General features: G+C 39.2%; 1 protein-coding gene across 3 annotated transcripts; it reads left to right on the top strand.

Moving 5' to 3' along the window:
* The first annotated feature begins 10,938 nt into the window (after nt 1-10,938).
* LOC110889501 (NAD kinase 2, chloroplastic) lies at nt 10,939-17,089 on the top strand. 3 transcript variants are annotated; one of them, XM_022137038.2, is made up of 9 exons: nt 11,082-11,391; nt 13,111-14,062; nt 14,093-14,811; nt 14,950-15,071; nt 15,841-15,982; nt 16,069-16,293; nt 16,384-16,458; nt 16,546-16,647; nt 16,727-17,089. In XM_022137038.2, the coding sequence occupies exons 1-9, from the start codon at nt 11,182-11,184 to the stop codon at nt 16,928-16,930; spliced, it is 2,751 nt and encodes a 916-aa protein (XP_021992730.1). In that variant the 5' UTR covers nt 11,082-11,181; the 3' UTR covers nt 16,931-17,089. The 3 variants fall into 3 exon arrangements, with proteins under 3 accessions (XP_021992729.1, XP_021992730.1, XP_035835470.1); XM_022137037.2 differs by having other exon boundaries at nt 10,939-11,391; nt 13,111-14,811; XM_035979577.1 differs by having other exon boundaries at nt 11,088-11,349; nt 13,111-14,811.
* The last annotated feature ends 228 nt before the right edge of the window (nt 17,090-17,317 follow it).

Here is a 17,317-nt window from a genome sequence, read left to right as displayed (position 1 = left end):
TCATAACCTAGCCGCCGCTAGTCACCCTCCCCCCTCTCATCTTTTTTTTTCGATCTCTCCTTTCTCTCTAATCACAATGGACTCTAAACTTCACGCTGCCACCACCGTAAACAATATCAAGACATTCATTCTTGTAACCCTAGAGATGGCGACCAACCACTTTGCTACCGGGTCGGAATTATTCAAACTCCACTGCAAATCCTTTCAAGTCTATGATCATCTCCTCCCCCGTAAACAAACCTCTACACCTTGGGCCTCCACCGACAAAGACACTCTACCCGCTCCCAAAACTGATGAAGACCTTTGGACCCGTTTGGATTCTGATGTGCTAAAAGTAGTCTATTAATTGATAATTAAATTAACCTAATCTAGACACTAAGTTATACTCTAGACTCTCTAAAACTCGACTAAACTACTAACCGGCAAGTGAACCGATCGACTCTAGTAAAGCTAAGTAAGTCCAGAAATCGAACCCACGAGACTCTTTTGATTACGTAAACTAGACTCACTAGACCTATTGACCGGCACGAGGGGGAACGGGTTTCTAAAATCCTAAAATTGCAACTAAATTAAATACTAACTAAAACGAACGAACTAAGACGCAAATTATGTTTTGGATTTTACTCAGATAATGGTGAAACGACTACCTAGGCTGGAACTACACGACTCGGGTTGGCTTTCTATTGGTTTGACTATGTTATGGAACCGGGATCTTGGAATAGTAAACTCACCAGATAACCGAACACGAACCTCGACTCTTCTCGAGAAGACACCTATGGAGACCCAACAAGCTGTTATACTACCGGTTATTATGGAATTCCTCACGGCTTTCCAATTATGTTAATAAAGTACCTTCATATGACAATTGCCCTCACGGTATAAAAGTCTAAGGTAACTATGGTAAATTGGTTTGACTTGATTAGCAAGGATTGCAAGGTAAACTAATTTGGTCTTTTTCACAAAGATCCTAACTTTAGCGATCTAACAACCTAGACAAACTGATAATCTCTTACCTCACGAATTTTAAGATTAGTTAAACACCTAGACCAACTTGATTCACGAATTTACCTCATATGGTGTATTGGCCAATTAACCATAAAAATCAAACCACAAGTGATTACGAGCTAACACGAACCTATCATATGAAAGACATTCAACAAGATGCATGTGAAGATAATAAACATGAATTTAAGCAAATTAAAGTACTCGTGCACATCAAATCAACGTTACCAAGTTCTTTACTTTACTAACCGAGTTCAAAGGGTCATGCATAGTAATGTTATGACCCCGAGATCTATGGATGTAGTTATTAAATGACTTAGTTTTGCTATTTAAAAAGGGGTAGCGACGCAGCTTGTTGTCCGTTTACCTTCTATCTCGATGTAATTTCAAATATTATACTACTGAAGGAAAAAAAAATATTTTGTCTTGAAAAAAAAACTATCCATAAACATTAATCAAAAACCAATAAAAATCCAATCTTTATCATGCAATCATCTTACCTAGGTAGTTTAAAAGTATTTAGCCAAGAATCATCATGTGTAAAAGAACAAAGATCAATTAACAAAAGCAAAACATGGTTTGAATCTCTGAAAATAACAGAACGAAGAAACCCGAATGATTAATCACGAGCCACTTGATCTCGGATCCTGGTTTCCGGTTTCTTTGTTCACATGTCCGGTTAATCCTAGTTCCGTCTCAGTACTCCGTAAGGTGTCCGTAAGGCTCCTTGTACCCCACTAGACTTGTATAACTCATGTCCATGAAAAAGTATAAACTTAATGGAATTAGATACTAAATGAAAACACGCATCAAGGCGCGAGTGAGGATGGAAATGGTAGACGAGTACTATAACAACCCTCAAAAATGGCCAAAACAATCCGTAATCGAAAAACCGAACCCGCGTATAGTTAATTTAATTGAAAAATAATAAAATAAGATTTTTAAGCGTGTCGCGGCCCGCGACAGACTTAAGGAGAATCCTTCGTGGGGCGCGACGGACCCATAACTTGTCGGTTACTCCTTAGGCCACATGTCACATGTGTGGCAAGTCTACTCCGATGAATGGTCAAGCCTAACCCTAGCTAGAGGGGGTAGCGGCCCGCGACGGGCGAAGCCCTTGTGCTTCGCGGGGCACGACGGGACCAGAAATCAGCTATAAATAGAGTCGATCAGCCACAGTTACAATTCGTTCAATTCTTTTCTCTCTCAAAGCTTTATAGCTCGAAATAATACCCCTAAAATCACGAAGCTCTGCCCCGTTGTAAGTATTTTAACCCCTGATCATTGATTCGAAACTCTGTCCAATTGATCTTGAGCCCAGCAACTGATGCCAAACCGCTGCCTGATAAAGGCTATGCTTTGTAAACTAAGTTGGGGTTCTGTCTCGTGACGTATTGATAAAGTTGAATTGGGTTATTATACTAACACACTTGCATTGTATATTTTTAATAGGAACTCAAGAAAATAATCAGAAAATATCACTAGGAAGCCTGTAGTAAAACCTAAGCTTACAAAGTGAGTCATTCTCCTTTTTCTCACAGTTTGTGAGACATTATTTCAAATGCTTTACAAAACCCTAAATGTTTATCAGTTGTATTTACAATGATCAAGATTTTGTATTCTATAATTACTATCGGTATGTGGGGTTTTGTATACATTACTTGATTGGACAAAGAGTTAGCCAATGGTAGCATGACCACAAGCACGGGGGAATTATGCCCCAGTAGCAATACTGTTTGAGAAATTGGTAGATATAAACAAATGTAAAAACTCTTGATGCTGTAAAATTATAAAAATGTGTCTTTTTATAAAATAGAATGAACTCGCCAATATTTCTTGCTGATAAAATGTTTTTAAAACGCGTTTCAGGTAACTTGATGTGAAGCAATTAAAAGCCAGCTATGGAGCACTAAAGGCTTAAATAAAGTGGCTATAAGTTACCTAAACAAAAAGAAGAAATTTATGTTTCAGCAAAAGGGTTTATCTCTATAAATACATTATAAATGAAATATGGGTTTTAGCCCATTTGTTTAAATATAAAAGTTTTGGTGTTTTACAAACTCTGAAAGTATCTAACTACGATCCTGATGATGAAATTTTTCCGCTGCGTATTTAACACCGGTACCACTTGACTGGTTTACGGCTCCCGCTCCTAGGGTGGGGCCGGGGGTTGTGACAAGTACGTGTGGGAAATGAATATGGATTGTGGATTCGTATGTGTGGGTTGTATATAATTATGTGGTTAAAATTGAATGAACAAACGAGCTCGAATGTGTTTCTATACGTGTAAGGATGGAATTTGTTTTAAAAGTATGTCTTTAGTTGGATAGTTGTATGCATGAATAGGTATGGTATTTTGTATGCGTTTGAGTGAACAGGATTATGTGCAATGATGGGTATTTGGATATATGGTAGGTGTATGTAGTATGAATTCGTATGTGTGTACATGAAAATATATTAAAGGGTATACTCGTGTTGTAGTCCAACAAATGTATACTAATGGGATGTGTGTCACACCCCGATTTCCACGTGTCTCACCGGTGGGCCCGGTGGGGGATTACCGTGACGTAGTTGGCAACAATATAGTCAAACCACACAATATATGAATGCACAGCGGAAGCATAAAGATAAATATATTTCAACATTGAATGTAATATCAAAGTATCACCATTGTTGAAATAAAATCCACAGGGGATCAAATAGAAATATAAGTATTGTTCAACAGACGTAGGCATCTTAAGCTTGCGAGACTCTTTATTGATGCTAAGGAGAATTATCCAGCCAATTACGCTTAGTACCTGCATTTAGTCTTTTTGGGAAAATACGTCAGTTTACACTGGTAAATACATTCAACCGACACTTTTGTAAAAATGCTTATTAAAATTGATTTGAATGCACAAGGCACAAACTCTTTTATAACTTGGGAGAATTATTTAAATTTATAATCTTGTAAACGGATTACATGTTCCTTGTGCGTTCAGTAGCCCGGATCTTGTCCGGGTTAAAGATTAATAGACACACCACATCAACTATTTATGCATTGACGAGTGTACGCCTACACTCCGCGCTTAGGTCATGGCCATTTCGTAAAATGCTGCCAGGGATATCCGGGACATGGTCATTAACCCCCCAAAGGCTTTAAGTAACAAGACTGTTTAAACGAGCCAATCAAATTTATTCAATTACCCACTCAACGGTGGAGAATTTGATGCCCGATCAAGCGGTATGCTATATACCGTAACCCAAGCCCGTATAACGGAAAATAAGTTAAAAGTATTTACCTTTGCAAGTATAAATCCTTAATCGAATAAATTGCAAATAGCTTTTACTGGTCTCCTATTCTGGAACGAAGGTTTAAAATAACCTATTAGAATCCTAACGGGTCTTTAATTTAGCCGTAGCTTAGACCGGTCAGTTTCAAAGGATAATTACGGTTTAATCGCGTGAAAGGCGAAAACCGGGAATGGAATGTGATTTGGACCCAACAAGTTTGAAGACTTGTTTTATATGGGTATAATAACCACACTCTGGATTTTGGGGTCAAAACAATATGGTTTGACCCGTATCGGCTAGTTTATGTAAACTAGTTACATAAGCCGAACCGTGCGCGCAAAAGGCGCAACGGGTAACCGTAAGAGTCCTACACTGGTTTCCTAAGTCAATATGCTTTAAAGAGGTTGTGGTATCAATAGGATACCTTCCATAATGCCCGTAACGAGTTGAAATCCATTTTATGCCCTGTAGGGGTATTTCGGTCTTTTTAAAGATTATAAAAGAGGTTTCTGAGTTCTACAGGAAATCTGAGTTTCCCGAACAGTTTATAAAGTCCAAAATACTTTATTTATTATTTTAAATCAGTAGCAACTGGAATCGGGTCAAAAGACCTTGTAGAACTCAAGTTATGGCCGATAAGGGTATATTCGGTATTTACCGAACCGATGCCATAACCACAGGTTATGAGCAGGTTAAAAATAATTAAAAATCTTTTAAAATCCCCAAATATTATTCTACATCAGTGTGTAAAAGGTTTGGTGTCGAAATCTGGGTTTAGATAGGCGTCATGCTATTTGCGCTATTTAATTACTGAAGTTTCCGTAATTTGCGCTATTTAGCATAACTCCTATTCTGGACCTCGGATTGACGTGAAATTTTTGGGACATGCTTAGAAATCAGTAACTAAGGTTATGATCCTTTCACATGTCCGAAATTCTCGTTTTAAATTAAAAAGGGCGTTACGGTCAACTTTTAAGCATTTAACGGAAATGTGTAAACGACTCGGACAAACAACGAACCTGTTACAGAGGGTTATACCATCATGTAACCTGGTCCTAAGAGAGTCCTAAGGCATATCTAATTCATACTTTAGCGGGTCAGAACTGAAGTCAAAGCCAAAGTTGAAGTTTTGCGACTTTCGGTTCCGAACCGGGTCAAAACAGCAAATGGTCGGATCAAACAAGCTTAGACTAGTTAATATACTTGTTATCATGTTTTATGAGTGTTAAAACAGGTTACACACCATCTACATTACTGGTTATGCATGAAATCGCAAAATAGCATTTCTGTTGACTTTTTCTAAGCACGTTTGACTCGACATTCGGACTAGTTAGAGTGGGAATCAGAGGGTGCCCTTTTAGGGGTTTAAAGCCCACATGATTACCAACATATAACTATCTTTGATTCGACAAACCACTGGACCATTTGTGATTTATCGTAAAGTCAATCGTTAATTACGACGGATTGACTTTTAAGCTAAACTATGCAAAAACTAAGCCACAAAGGGTTGGGCATACTTACAGAAGCTTGGTGCACGACTAGAGATGTTAGAAGAATGCTTGAGAGCTCCAGAGGTGATCAAGAAAGCAGGTTTGAGGTGTGTTTCAAATGTGTGCAATGCATTGCCTTTTATAGTGAAAATTTGGCATAAGATCATTACAACTCACCCTATAATTGCTTATGGATGATCAGCAGGTGTCCCTGAGTGCTAGGAGAGATGTAGAGGGCGCCCATGCTTCAATTAATGCACACAAGATCGTTCAGAAGCTCAAACAGTGAATCTGCCCATGTTTACTGCATCTGGGACTTCCACGCGGCCCGCATTAGGATTCAGGCTAGGCTTACGCGGGCCGCCTGAATCCTTAAGTCAGTAAACGAATCTGCAGGTGGCTCGCGGCCCGCGTTAGCTTGCTTGTTTCATTAACGCGGCCCGCCTGAGGCCTGTAAATCAAGATTTTCAAATCTTTTGTCATGATTAGCCTGACCTTTCGGTTTCGAAGGGGTAACTTTGCGATTTGGCCCTCGATTATTTACGAATAAGGGCCTCGTGACTTTTACCCGTGTCGTTAAGTCCCCCGTTAGTTTAATTACTATCCGAAAAGCCTTAACTTTTATTGTTGACGCTTTTAACCCCTCGCATACGAATTTGATCATAACTTTCTCGTTTTAAATCGGAACTTCGCGAAATTTATATCGTATAGTCTAGTGAGCGTAAATTACTGTTACAAAGTCTCGGGTTCGTCAAATTGTCACTCAGAGGTATAAATTAAACATGTTGACACATTTAACCCCTGAAGTTTGAAATCTCTCACTTTCTTCCGAGTTTCGCTCCGTACGATCCATGATTTATTCGTTTGAAGGTACGAGCATCATTTAGGGTTACTATACAGTATATTTACCCCTCGTTGACATTTTTAACCCTCGAATTTACATACTTTCAAGGTTTGTCAACTTCAGTCCTTTATTTAGTATTTAATACCACGTGTAAACCTAAGACACGTGTCAACACATTAATGGACACAAAATTTCGAGGTGTTACAATGTGTTTAGTGAAGATGTTGTGTTTCAGAATGTTAAGATTTCGGGATTGCTAACCATATTATTATTGAGTATGAAATGGAAATGCAAGTATGAGAACGTCGGTCTCTCGAAGAGTCGCTACTGGATTGAAATGATTGAGAACAGGAATGATAATTGACTGAAGTAACTTACATAGTTAGAATGTGTTATGTCATTCTAACATATGCATCACTTTACTTTTGATTGTCACCACTTACTAACGGGTTGGTTGTATATACAGGTTACGCAGATCATCTTTATTATCATGAAGGGCAGGCGGGTGAAGATCGAGTTGAAGAGCATGGATTGTAGTTGTACGGAAGGATGGTCACGTAGCTGATAATTGTATGTTGTTTTTGATTCATTGTTTAAGGAGGAATTGCGTATATCTTTGAAAGGAGCCATTTAAAACTTGTATCTAAATTATTAGAATTCTTATAAAGAAAGAATTTTAAGGCTCGTATTTTTCGTTGCGTCTATATGTTTAGTACGTGTTAGGGTCTTACACTGGCTGAGATCCTTCCTCCCGTCGTCGTCCTGTCTCTGTCTCTCTCTCTAACATTCCGGTTCACCATTTCATAGTGGTCGACACCCTTCCGCATGTCTCTCTCCGACAAATGAAATGGTGAGCCTCTCAAATGACCCCTATGATTTAGCCCATCAATTAATTACCCTAATATTATTAAAGTTCTACCACCACTAACTATATTATTGAAGTTATACCATTCGGGTGAACATTTAGATATATCAAGGGAGTTTCAAATGGGGCATAAGGCATTGAGTTTGCTTTGCTTAAGATAGGTGTTAATGGAATGGATATATCACAAATGGAAAATGGTGTCACAAGAAGAGTAGTTGTTCTGGGTGGAATCTTGATTGGTCAAGGTGGTGGTGATGACGGTGGTGGTGGTGATGATGGTGATTGTGGAATGAATAAATGGGGTTATAAGGAAGAAGGGGGTGGTGAGATTACCATTTTACCCTCAGTCAAATGGTCAACTAACTCTCATATCACGACAGGGGGGCAAAGTGTGAGAAATGGAAAACACGAGGGGACCATGTAAAAAAAACTTTGAATATTAGAGGCAAGTTGCAAACTGCCCTAAAACACAGGTAGACAAACAACATTTTACTTTAAAATAAATTACAACCAACGAAACGTTAGAACACATAAACACATATTGCTCTAAGACCATGTATAATCGTCATGTGAACTTAGCACGGGCTCGACCACGTCAACATCACACCAACATAACACAACACAACTCTTTTGTTATTAGAGCCTGGTTCTCCCCTCCATGAACAAAACATCACACCAACATAACACAACACAACTCTTTTGTTATTAGAGCCTGGTTCTCCCCTCCATGAACAAACTTCAATTATTTATCCAATAAGACAACAATAAATACCATTACGCACCTCTCATCCCTCGCTAAACCATTACACAACAAATGTGACAGGAATACCATTACCGCCTACGTGACATTTGCGCGACATATAACCAGTGATGGATCGAAGAATTTTTCCAGTGGGTTCGTCTTTATAGATTCTTACTATTTTTTTTTCCAAAAATTCAAGGTGGTTACTAATTTTTTCAAACCGCGTGGGTTTATGTGAACCCACAAAATAGAGTTGGGTATACCGGTCCATATAAGAGGAATATTTAATAGGAATATTGGATTTTAATAATCCCAACTATCCGTTGTTGGCCGCCAACAATCCCAATTTAAAAAATAACAATTTGAAGTCCCAACTATTAACATATTGGCCTCCAATGGACCCTGACTGACAGAATCCTAACGTCGTTAGTCTCCAGCCGTCGGAAAAACGTTTTCGGCCAGAAAAAGTTTCCTAAAGGTCCGATCTAAGGCTACAAAGAGGTTTTAGACGAAAATGTTGAGTTTTCCGGCTACCTTAATAATTGGGGTTTTTAGTAGAAAAAACTTTCCAAAGGTCCGTAATAAGATTACAAAGAGGTTTGTGAAGAAAATGTTGAGTTTTCCGGCCAAAAACGTTTTTTTCCGATGACTGGAGACTAACGGTGTTAGGGATCTACTATTCAAGGTCCATTAGAGGTCAATATGTTAATAGTTAGGATGGATGGTCGGTAGTTATTTTATTAAATTAAAACTATTTACTGCCAATGGCGAATAGTTGGGATTATTAAAATCCAATATTACAATTTAGGGTAAATTACTTTTTGAGTCCCTGTGTTTTAGTGGTTTTAACCACTTGAGTCCAAAATCAAAATGTTTAACGCCCTGAGTCCCTATAGCCACTTTTCTTAACCATTTGAGTCCAAATTTCTAACACTGTTAGATTTTTTTGGTTAAATATTATTAAATGATCAAAATACCCTTATAATTAAAAAAATAAAAAATTATTATTGGATTTTTTTCTCTCTCTTATATCGCACTCTCTCCCCTTATCTGTTTCTCTCTCTAAACATCCTGTACCATCTTTCTTTCTTTCTCTCTCACACATTACAGTTTCTCTCTCTTTCTTCCTCTCTCTAGACATCCTATCACCACCACTCTCCACCACCAGCCCCACCACCCACATCATTTCTACTTTAGGATATCACTAAGGGCCCATTAAGTTATTAACACAATCATCTCAACATAGCAACTCTTCTACTACAAGTTACCTCAGTATTTCAATACAATTCTATACTAGCTAAACAAAAGCCAAACCTAAACTTTCGATCAACTGCGAAAGCATCAGAAAGTGCTTCCTAATTTCTATCCAGCAATGCTATAAATCTAAACATAAACAAATCCTTATACACAACTAACTCAGGTATAGTTATCCATAAACAAATTAAACAATCAGTTAACTTCAAACAAAACAAAAAAGCAGAGGCATAAACAACAACCTGCAAACAAACATATGTTTCTGAATCTCTCTTAAGCATCACACATACTAAAAGACCGATCTCGCTTCGAACAAGTCTCTCTCCTCTGAAGATTCTTAACACTATTCAAAGACGCATTAGCTCCGCCACGCGGCCACTTCTTTGCCACCACTCTCCGGCCAGTGGAGACACGTGGACTCGCCGTTATCCTTCGTCCGTCCATCGTTTCCCTTTCTAACACCGCAATTACACAAATCAAAACCCTAGAAACTTAATTTGTATACATATCCTGTCTTCCTGTGCTTGAATCCAGCACATTCAACACTCAATTGCAAATGTACAACACAATTACAGCAATTTGAAAAAGATGTGCAAAAATAACAACGGTCTGAAGGATGTCGCCGTAGACGGAGGTAGTTGTGGCTGTGGTGGTGACGGTGGTGGTTGGTGACGGAGGTGGTTGTGGCTGTGGTGGATTGGTGGTGACGGTGGTGGTGGGGGGATGCAGATGGTCTAGAGATATGAAGGGTGCAGTGCAGATTATTTAGGGAGAGAAGAAGGGGAGAGATAAAATCTAACAATAATTTATTTTTTAATTTTTAATTATAAGGGTATTTTGGTCATTTAATAATAACTAACCAAAAAAATCTAACAGTGTTAAAAATTTGGACTCAAATGGTTAAGAAAATTGACTATAGGGACTCAGGGCGTTAAACATTTTCATTTTAGACTCAAATGGTTAAAACCACTAAAACACACGAAGTCAAATAATTTACCCTACAATTTAATAATAGAGTTAATAGCCAAAATATGGTCCCTGAGGTTTGCTCACTTTTGCCACTTTAGTCCAAAATTCAAAATTTTTAAATCTGGGTCCCTGAGATTTGCATTTTGTTGCCATTTTAGTCCAAATTTCAAAAACCTCATTTTTTTATTGTTGCAACCAGCCTATTTTGTCCTTTTGCGCAGGGGTATTCTGGGTTCTTGATCTGAGTTTGTTATAATAACTCATAAAAATGACCAAAATACCCCTGCACAAAAGGACAAAATAGGCTGGTTGCAACAGTCAAAAAAGGGAGTTTTTGAAATTTGGACTAAAATGGCAACAAAATGCAAACCTCAGGGACCCAGATTTAAAAATTTTGAATTTTGGACTAAAGTGGCAAAAGTAAGCAAACCTCAGGGACCATATTTTGGCTATTAACTCTTAATAATATAAAGTTGTAGAGTTTTGATGTTGTAGAGTTGTCCGATTGGTTGGCGGAAAAACATTGCTGGTTGGAGATAAAAACTTGTAAACTTGTCTGGCGGACCCTCCTCCAATTGTCACCATCAAAACAGAAGCATCATCCCGAAATAACTGAAAATAATAATAATATCAAGTCAAAGAATCACAGCACAACAACAACAACAAATCACGAATCACACACACCACCACCACCTTTCATCTCTTGTTATTATCCACTCAACATTTCTATGGTGCTGCTGGCATGGCCTCAAGCTCATGCCACTCCCTCTTCGTCGACATGAACCGAACCGTTTCCATTGTTCATACATTCACCCCCAAACCCCACCCCTTTGAGCTTCAACGGGTCATGACCAAGTGGCGGGTACCTGAACGACGTCGTCTTAGTGTGGTTGCTGCTGCTGGTGCTGAGGTTTCTAATCCTTTTTCTGTTAACATTGGTTTGGATTCTCAGGTGTGTTGTTTTGTGAATTTTAGTTATTTTTTATTAACCGTCGTTGAATAGTTTAGATCTGGTGTTTGCTGATTATTGTGAATTTTATTAACCGTTGTTAAACGGAAGGGTCGGTTTAGGTTAGGGGTGTGAATTTCTGACACGACACGAACCTAACAGGAAATTAATTTGAGGGTTTAGGTTTAGTGGAAACGGGTTCGGGTGAGTTTCAGGTTGAACCTGCGAACCTGTTTAGGTTAATGGGTCGGATTCAGGTTAACCCGTTTAACACATTTATATTATATTATATTTGTTGTTTCAAAATTCGAAGGGTCGGTTATCTCTAGGTTAAGTGGATTATTAAATATTGCTTAAAAGGATACTGGAGGTTACTTGTATAAGACACGATTAGACCTGTTTACTTAGTGAAAAGGACACTACTTGATATTTTCCTTTTTTTTAAATAAATAAAATTAGGAGGCGCCTGGGATTCATTGTTTTTTTTTTCTTTCTTGGTACATAAAACATAAAGATGTGTTATAGACATAAGATATAAAGTAGTTAAAAGAGTTGTATTGCCAATGATCTCTAGATCAAGTGGTGGAGGACTTGCATTTCTCTTGAGAGATGCAGGTCCGACTCCCACTTGTTGCAGAGTGAGGCATTGGTGGGCAATGATAGGAGACCCAGGGAAACCTGGGTTGGATCCTTGAGCCAAACGGGTTTTACCGGTAATTTCATCGTCGTGCCTACGGGCGGGTGGGTTACCGGGTTTTCCCCGGAATTGGTGGTGGACTCGGGTTACTCTCGGAGTACTCCGTTTGTCCAGTGGGTGCCCCGAGAGTGCTCGGGATTGAGTTTGTTGGCCGTCCAAAAAAAAAGAGTTGTATTCATGTTTAATACTTGTGTTATTCGCGTCGTCAGAGACCTGTTAAACACGATAAGCTATGATTTGCTAGCCTATAGATGAATTGTTTTAGAATGATAGTTAGATTATTAGTGGAGTGATACGATTTATATAATCGTATTTGAGACACTAGTTTTATATAAAAACTGTAAGGTGTTTGGACAAAAAGTAGTTACTTATAAAAACTTTATGGTGTTTGGACAAAAAGTGTTTCATGTTTTTAAAGATGCAAGACGCAAAGGGTGAGCTTGTCGCCTAGGCGTCAGTGGCGAAGTAAAGAAGGGGCGGGGAGGGGCGCCCGACCCCCCGAACTTTTCGCTCAGTGGTGTTATATATGTAGTTTTCGTATAGAAAATTTTGGGTATATACGTTTTCGACCCCCCCCCCCCCCCCCCCCCCCCCCGGTCATTCGGGTCAAGCTTCGCCACTGCTAGGCGTTAGGCAATTAAAAAGTGCACGCATGAGATACGCAAGGCTCATAGTGTAAACATGTATTTTTTAGCTGTTTTAGACATGTTTTAGGCTCGTTTAGGTTGTTTTATATTAGTTTAGACTGTTTTTAGGCTTGTTTTAGGCTAGTTTAAAACATTTTTTTCCCAAATTTTGGCATGTTTTCTTAAAAGTTTTTTTGCGCCTTGATGGACGCAAGGCGGCTCAGCTGCACTGTTTTTAACGCCTTTGACTACATAGGTTTCACATCAACTCAACCCGACCCGTTTCAATCCGCCCCAAAATGAGCTGTTTTGACCTGTCACATGACCCAAACATGAGCTGTTTTGCCATTTCTATCTCTTGCATTCTGCTACCTAATTTGTTTGTTTGTAATTTTCTAGACATACCAATCCCACAATTTGACACAGTTACCTTGGGTGGGCCCGCTTCCGGGAGATATAGCCGAAGTTGAAGCATACTGCAGAATCTTCAGAGCTGCCGAAAGCCTGCACAATGCATTAATGGACACATTATGCAACCCGCTTACAGGTGAATGCAGTGTTTCTTACGCTTTCCCTTCAGAGGACAAACCATTACTCGAAGATAAGATAGTAACCGTTCTCGGTTGCATGATCTGCCTGCTGAACAAAGGACGTGAAGATCTGCTATCCGGTAGATCATCCGTCATGAAATCATTCAGTGTTTCGGATATAGACGTAATGGAAGACAAGCTTCCACCACTCGCAGTTTTCAGGCGTGAAATGAAACGGTATTGTGAAAGTTTACACATTGCTCTTGAAATCTTTTTGACAGCAGACGATTCTAGAAGCCGCGTCGTTTGGAGGAAACTTCAACGGCTGAAAAGCGTTTGTTATGATTCGGGTCTTCCCCGTGGCGACGATTATCCGCCTCAATCGTTGTTTGCTAACTGGAATCCTGTTTATTTATCTACGTCTAAAGAAGATATCGAACCTAGTGATTCCGAAGTTGCGTTCTGGAGAGGTAGTCAACTGACGGAGGAAAGTTTGAACTGGTTGCTTGAAAACGGGTTTAAAACGATCGTTGATCTTCGAGCAGAAAGTGTTAACGATGTATTCTACGAAACCGCATTGCAAGAAGCACTTTCGTCTGGTAAAATTGAGCTGATCAAGCTTCCGGTTGAAGTGGGGACCGCACCATCGTCAGAGCAGGTCGAGACTTTTTCAACTTTAGTTACTGACTCAATGAGAAAACCGATTTATCTTCATAGTAAAGAAGGCGTTTGGAGAACGTCTGCAATGGTTTCTAGATGGAGACAGTATATGTCTCGAGTCAGCTCACCGAGTAACGTTAAAAATCGCGATCAAACGTCAGAAGAGAAGTCACAAGTTTCATCAGACTCAAAAGCAATGGAAAAGGATAATGAAGAATCTTTAACTGCAAGTAACAATTATAAAAGCACCAACGGGGCTTACACGAAAACGTTGAATAACGACGATGATCAAGACGGGATTCGGGTTGATTTCAGTGCGAATCCTATCGAATCCCAGTTACCACCCTGCAACGTTTTCTCCAGAAAAGAAATGTCCATGTTTTTTCAAAATAAAACGCGTTCGCCTTCAACATATTTCACTTTCGAACGCAAACGATTAGAGAACCAAATGAGATCGAGGAAGAAACATAACTACAACGGGTCGGTTTCTAGCATCAACAATTCCGATTCAAGTCATTCAACAAATGGTTCTGCAAGCAATGGCAGTTTACCGACTTATCATGATCAATCTCGTACCAGTTTGACAGAATTCAATGATGCAGACAGGCACGCGACGGGTGTCACACGAACGGATAATCTAGACGGGTTAAGTAATGACGATGCAGAACCGGTTGAGGGAAATATGTGTGCTTCGACAACCGGTGTTGTAAGAGTCCAATCACGAAAGAAAGCGGAGATGTTTTTAGTGAGAACCGATGGGTTTTCGTGCACTAGAGAAAAAGTAACGGAATCTTCGTTGGCTTTCACGCATCCTAGTACCCAACAGCAGATGCTTATGTGGAAATCGTCACCGAAAACTGTGTTACTGTTAAAGAAACTTGGTGAAGAGTTAATGGAACAAGCTAAAGAGGTATTTACATTGTTAACTTAAATAAAACAACGGCGGTTGGGAGGACCGTGCACTATCCCCCCCCCCCACACACACACACACCTACATATATAGTTTACATAATGGATTTTCTGACTGTAGCTTCTGCATGAAACACAGGTTGCCGCTTTCTTGTATCACCAAGAGAATATGAATGTTCTTGTGGAACCCGACGTTCACGACGTTTTCGCAAGAATACCAGGGTTCGGGTTTGTACAGACTTTCTACAGTCAAGACACTAGGTATGTCATCATATAAATTACTGCTGGTAGTTTCGACCCACCTACTTATGAAGCTGTCGATTTGGGTTATGTTTTATCTTACCGGTAAATGCGACAAAAGATAGTGAGTAGAATGTCATTTTCGTCCCTGAGGTTTGGCTAGTTTTGCGACTTTCGTCCAAAGGTTTGTTTTTCCGCATCTGGATCCAAAAGGTTTGAAATTTTGCCATTTTCATCTGGCTCGTTAACTCCATCCATTTTTCTCCGTTAAGTAAGGGGTATTAACTTAAAGGGCAATTCGGTCTTTTTCACTTTAGTAAAAAGACCGAATTGCCCTTAAGTTAACAAAAAAGATAGAACTACTCCTGACTTAACCGAGAAAAATGGATGGAGTTAACGGGCCTGTTGAAAATGGCAAGATTTCAAACCTTTCGGATCCAGATGCGGAAAAACAAACCTTTGGACGAAAGTCGCAAAACTAGCCAAACCTCAAGGACGAAAATGTCATTTTACTCAAAGTTAGCTATAAAGAAAACTGGCCAAAGTTTCCAAAAGTGCACTTTTAATACATAAAACCTCCTAAACCATGAATATGATATACATTTCCAGTTACATTCTAGTATTCTGTATCTGTTTGCAAAAAAAAAAAAAAAAAAAAAAAAAAACATAAGTTCGGACAAAAAGTGTTCCTGCCTTTCAGGTCAACCCAGCCTGACTTGACTTGTGTATAACATAGCCCGTTTTGAACCGAACCAGTAACCTGACTTGCTATTTCGTCACCTTTATATAGCGATCTTCATGAGAGGGTTGATCTGATTGCGTGTTTGGGTGGAGACGGGGTTATTCTGCATGCATCAAACTTATTTAGAGATGCTGTTCCTCCAGTTGTATCATTCAATCTTGGATCTCTCGGTTTTCTAACATCTCATCACGTAAGCATCTTGCTCAACTTACCGCGATTAAAAAAAGGCCGTTTTTTATTATAAAAACAGTTCGTTAATAGATTTTTGTGGTACAGTTTGAAGACTATAGCCAGGATCTAAAACGGGTCATTCACGGAAACAACACACTGGAAGGTGTGTATATAACTCTTAGAATGCGTCTTCGTTGCGAGATATTTAGAGAGGGGAAAGCCGTGCCAGGAAAAGTTTTCGATGTGTTGAACGAGGTTGTGGTTGATCGAGGCTCTAACCCGTATCTTTCCAAAATCGAGTGCTATGAACAGGACCGTCTTATTACCAAGGTTAGTTATCGAATCATGCTGTCATGTCAGCTGTCACGTCAGCATGGCGTCTCTGACCCGTTTGACTTTTTTGAAAATTTAATTCAATAGGTACAAGGTGATGGAGTCATAGTAGCAACACCTACAGGGAGTACAGCTTACTCTACAGCTGCAGGCGGTTCAATGGTACGCTAAAATATATATACATATATATATATAACTTGTAGTAGAGTTGCAGGAAGCTTATGATGTAAGCGCATTTTATGAATGCAGGTTCATCCAAATGTTCCGTGCATGCTTTTTACGCCGATCTGTCCACATTCCCTCTCGTTCAGACCCGTTATACTTCCTGATTCTGCGCGTCTTGAATTAAAGGCGAGTCAACTCTTTCTCATGCAGTTTGACTTCATTATAAAAGATTGGAATATAAAATGTTGCTTGTGATTAATGACAGATACCAGAGGATGCGCGAAGTAACGCGTGGGTGTCATTTGATGGGAAGAGGAGGCAGCAGCTTTTGAGAGGCGACTCGGTGCGTATAAGCATGAGCCAGCATCCGCTTCCGACGGTCAACAAGTTTGACCAAACGGGCGATTGGTTTCGCAGTTTGATTCGATGCTTGAATTGGAACGAAAGACTAGATCAGAAGGCTCTTTGATTAAATTTTTATACCAAATTTTATTGTAAATCTAGTGTACATATCATACAGGTCAGTGAATACAAATATAGATGGAGCCTAGATGGCTAGAACTTACACTGTACAAGATGTAAGTAATTATAAATGTATAACCATTGCTATTGGAAAATAGTTTTACCATGTAATAATGCTCATTTGAGTAGATGTACACAAATGGGCCTGGACACAGATGTCCTACCAAGGCCCAGTTAGGCTGATAGAACCCAAAATCAAACAAAACTAACTGATAGATTTTATTGTTGTAAAAGTTAATTACTGTTTTCGTCCTTGTGGTTTGTCAAAAATCACTATTTCAGTCCATTAGTTTAAAAATTGCGATTTCAGTCCCTGTGGTTTCACTTTCGTAAC

The sequence above is a fragment of the Helianthus annuus genome, chromosome 11, assembly GCF_002127325.2.
Source record: "Helianthus annuus cultivar XRQ/B chromosome 11, HanXRQr2.0-SUNRISE, whole genome shotgun sequence".
Classification (NCBI taxonomy): domain Eukaryota; kingdom Viridiplantae; phylum Streptophyta; class Magnoliopsida; order Asterales; family Asteraceae; genus Helianthus; species Helianthus annuus.
The sequence above is the reverse complement of the archived record's forward strand: the minus strand, read 5'-3'. Positions and strand labels throughout refer to the sequence as shown.

Excerpts from the sequence above, each read along its gene's own strand:
- LOC110889501 (XM_022137037.2), top strand. The coding sequence starts at position 11,182 with ATGGCCTCAAGCTCATGCCACTCCCTCTTCGTCGACATGAACCGAACC. Across the intron at positions 15,983-16,068 it reads GTTTTCTAACATCTCATCAC|TTTGAAGACTATAGCCAGGA; the intron begins GTAAGCATCTTG and ends TTTGTGGTACAG. Across the intron at positions 16,294-16,383 it reads AGGACCGTCTTATTACCAAG|GTACAAGGTGATGGAGTCAT; the intron begins GTTAGTTATCGA and ends TTAATTCAATAG.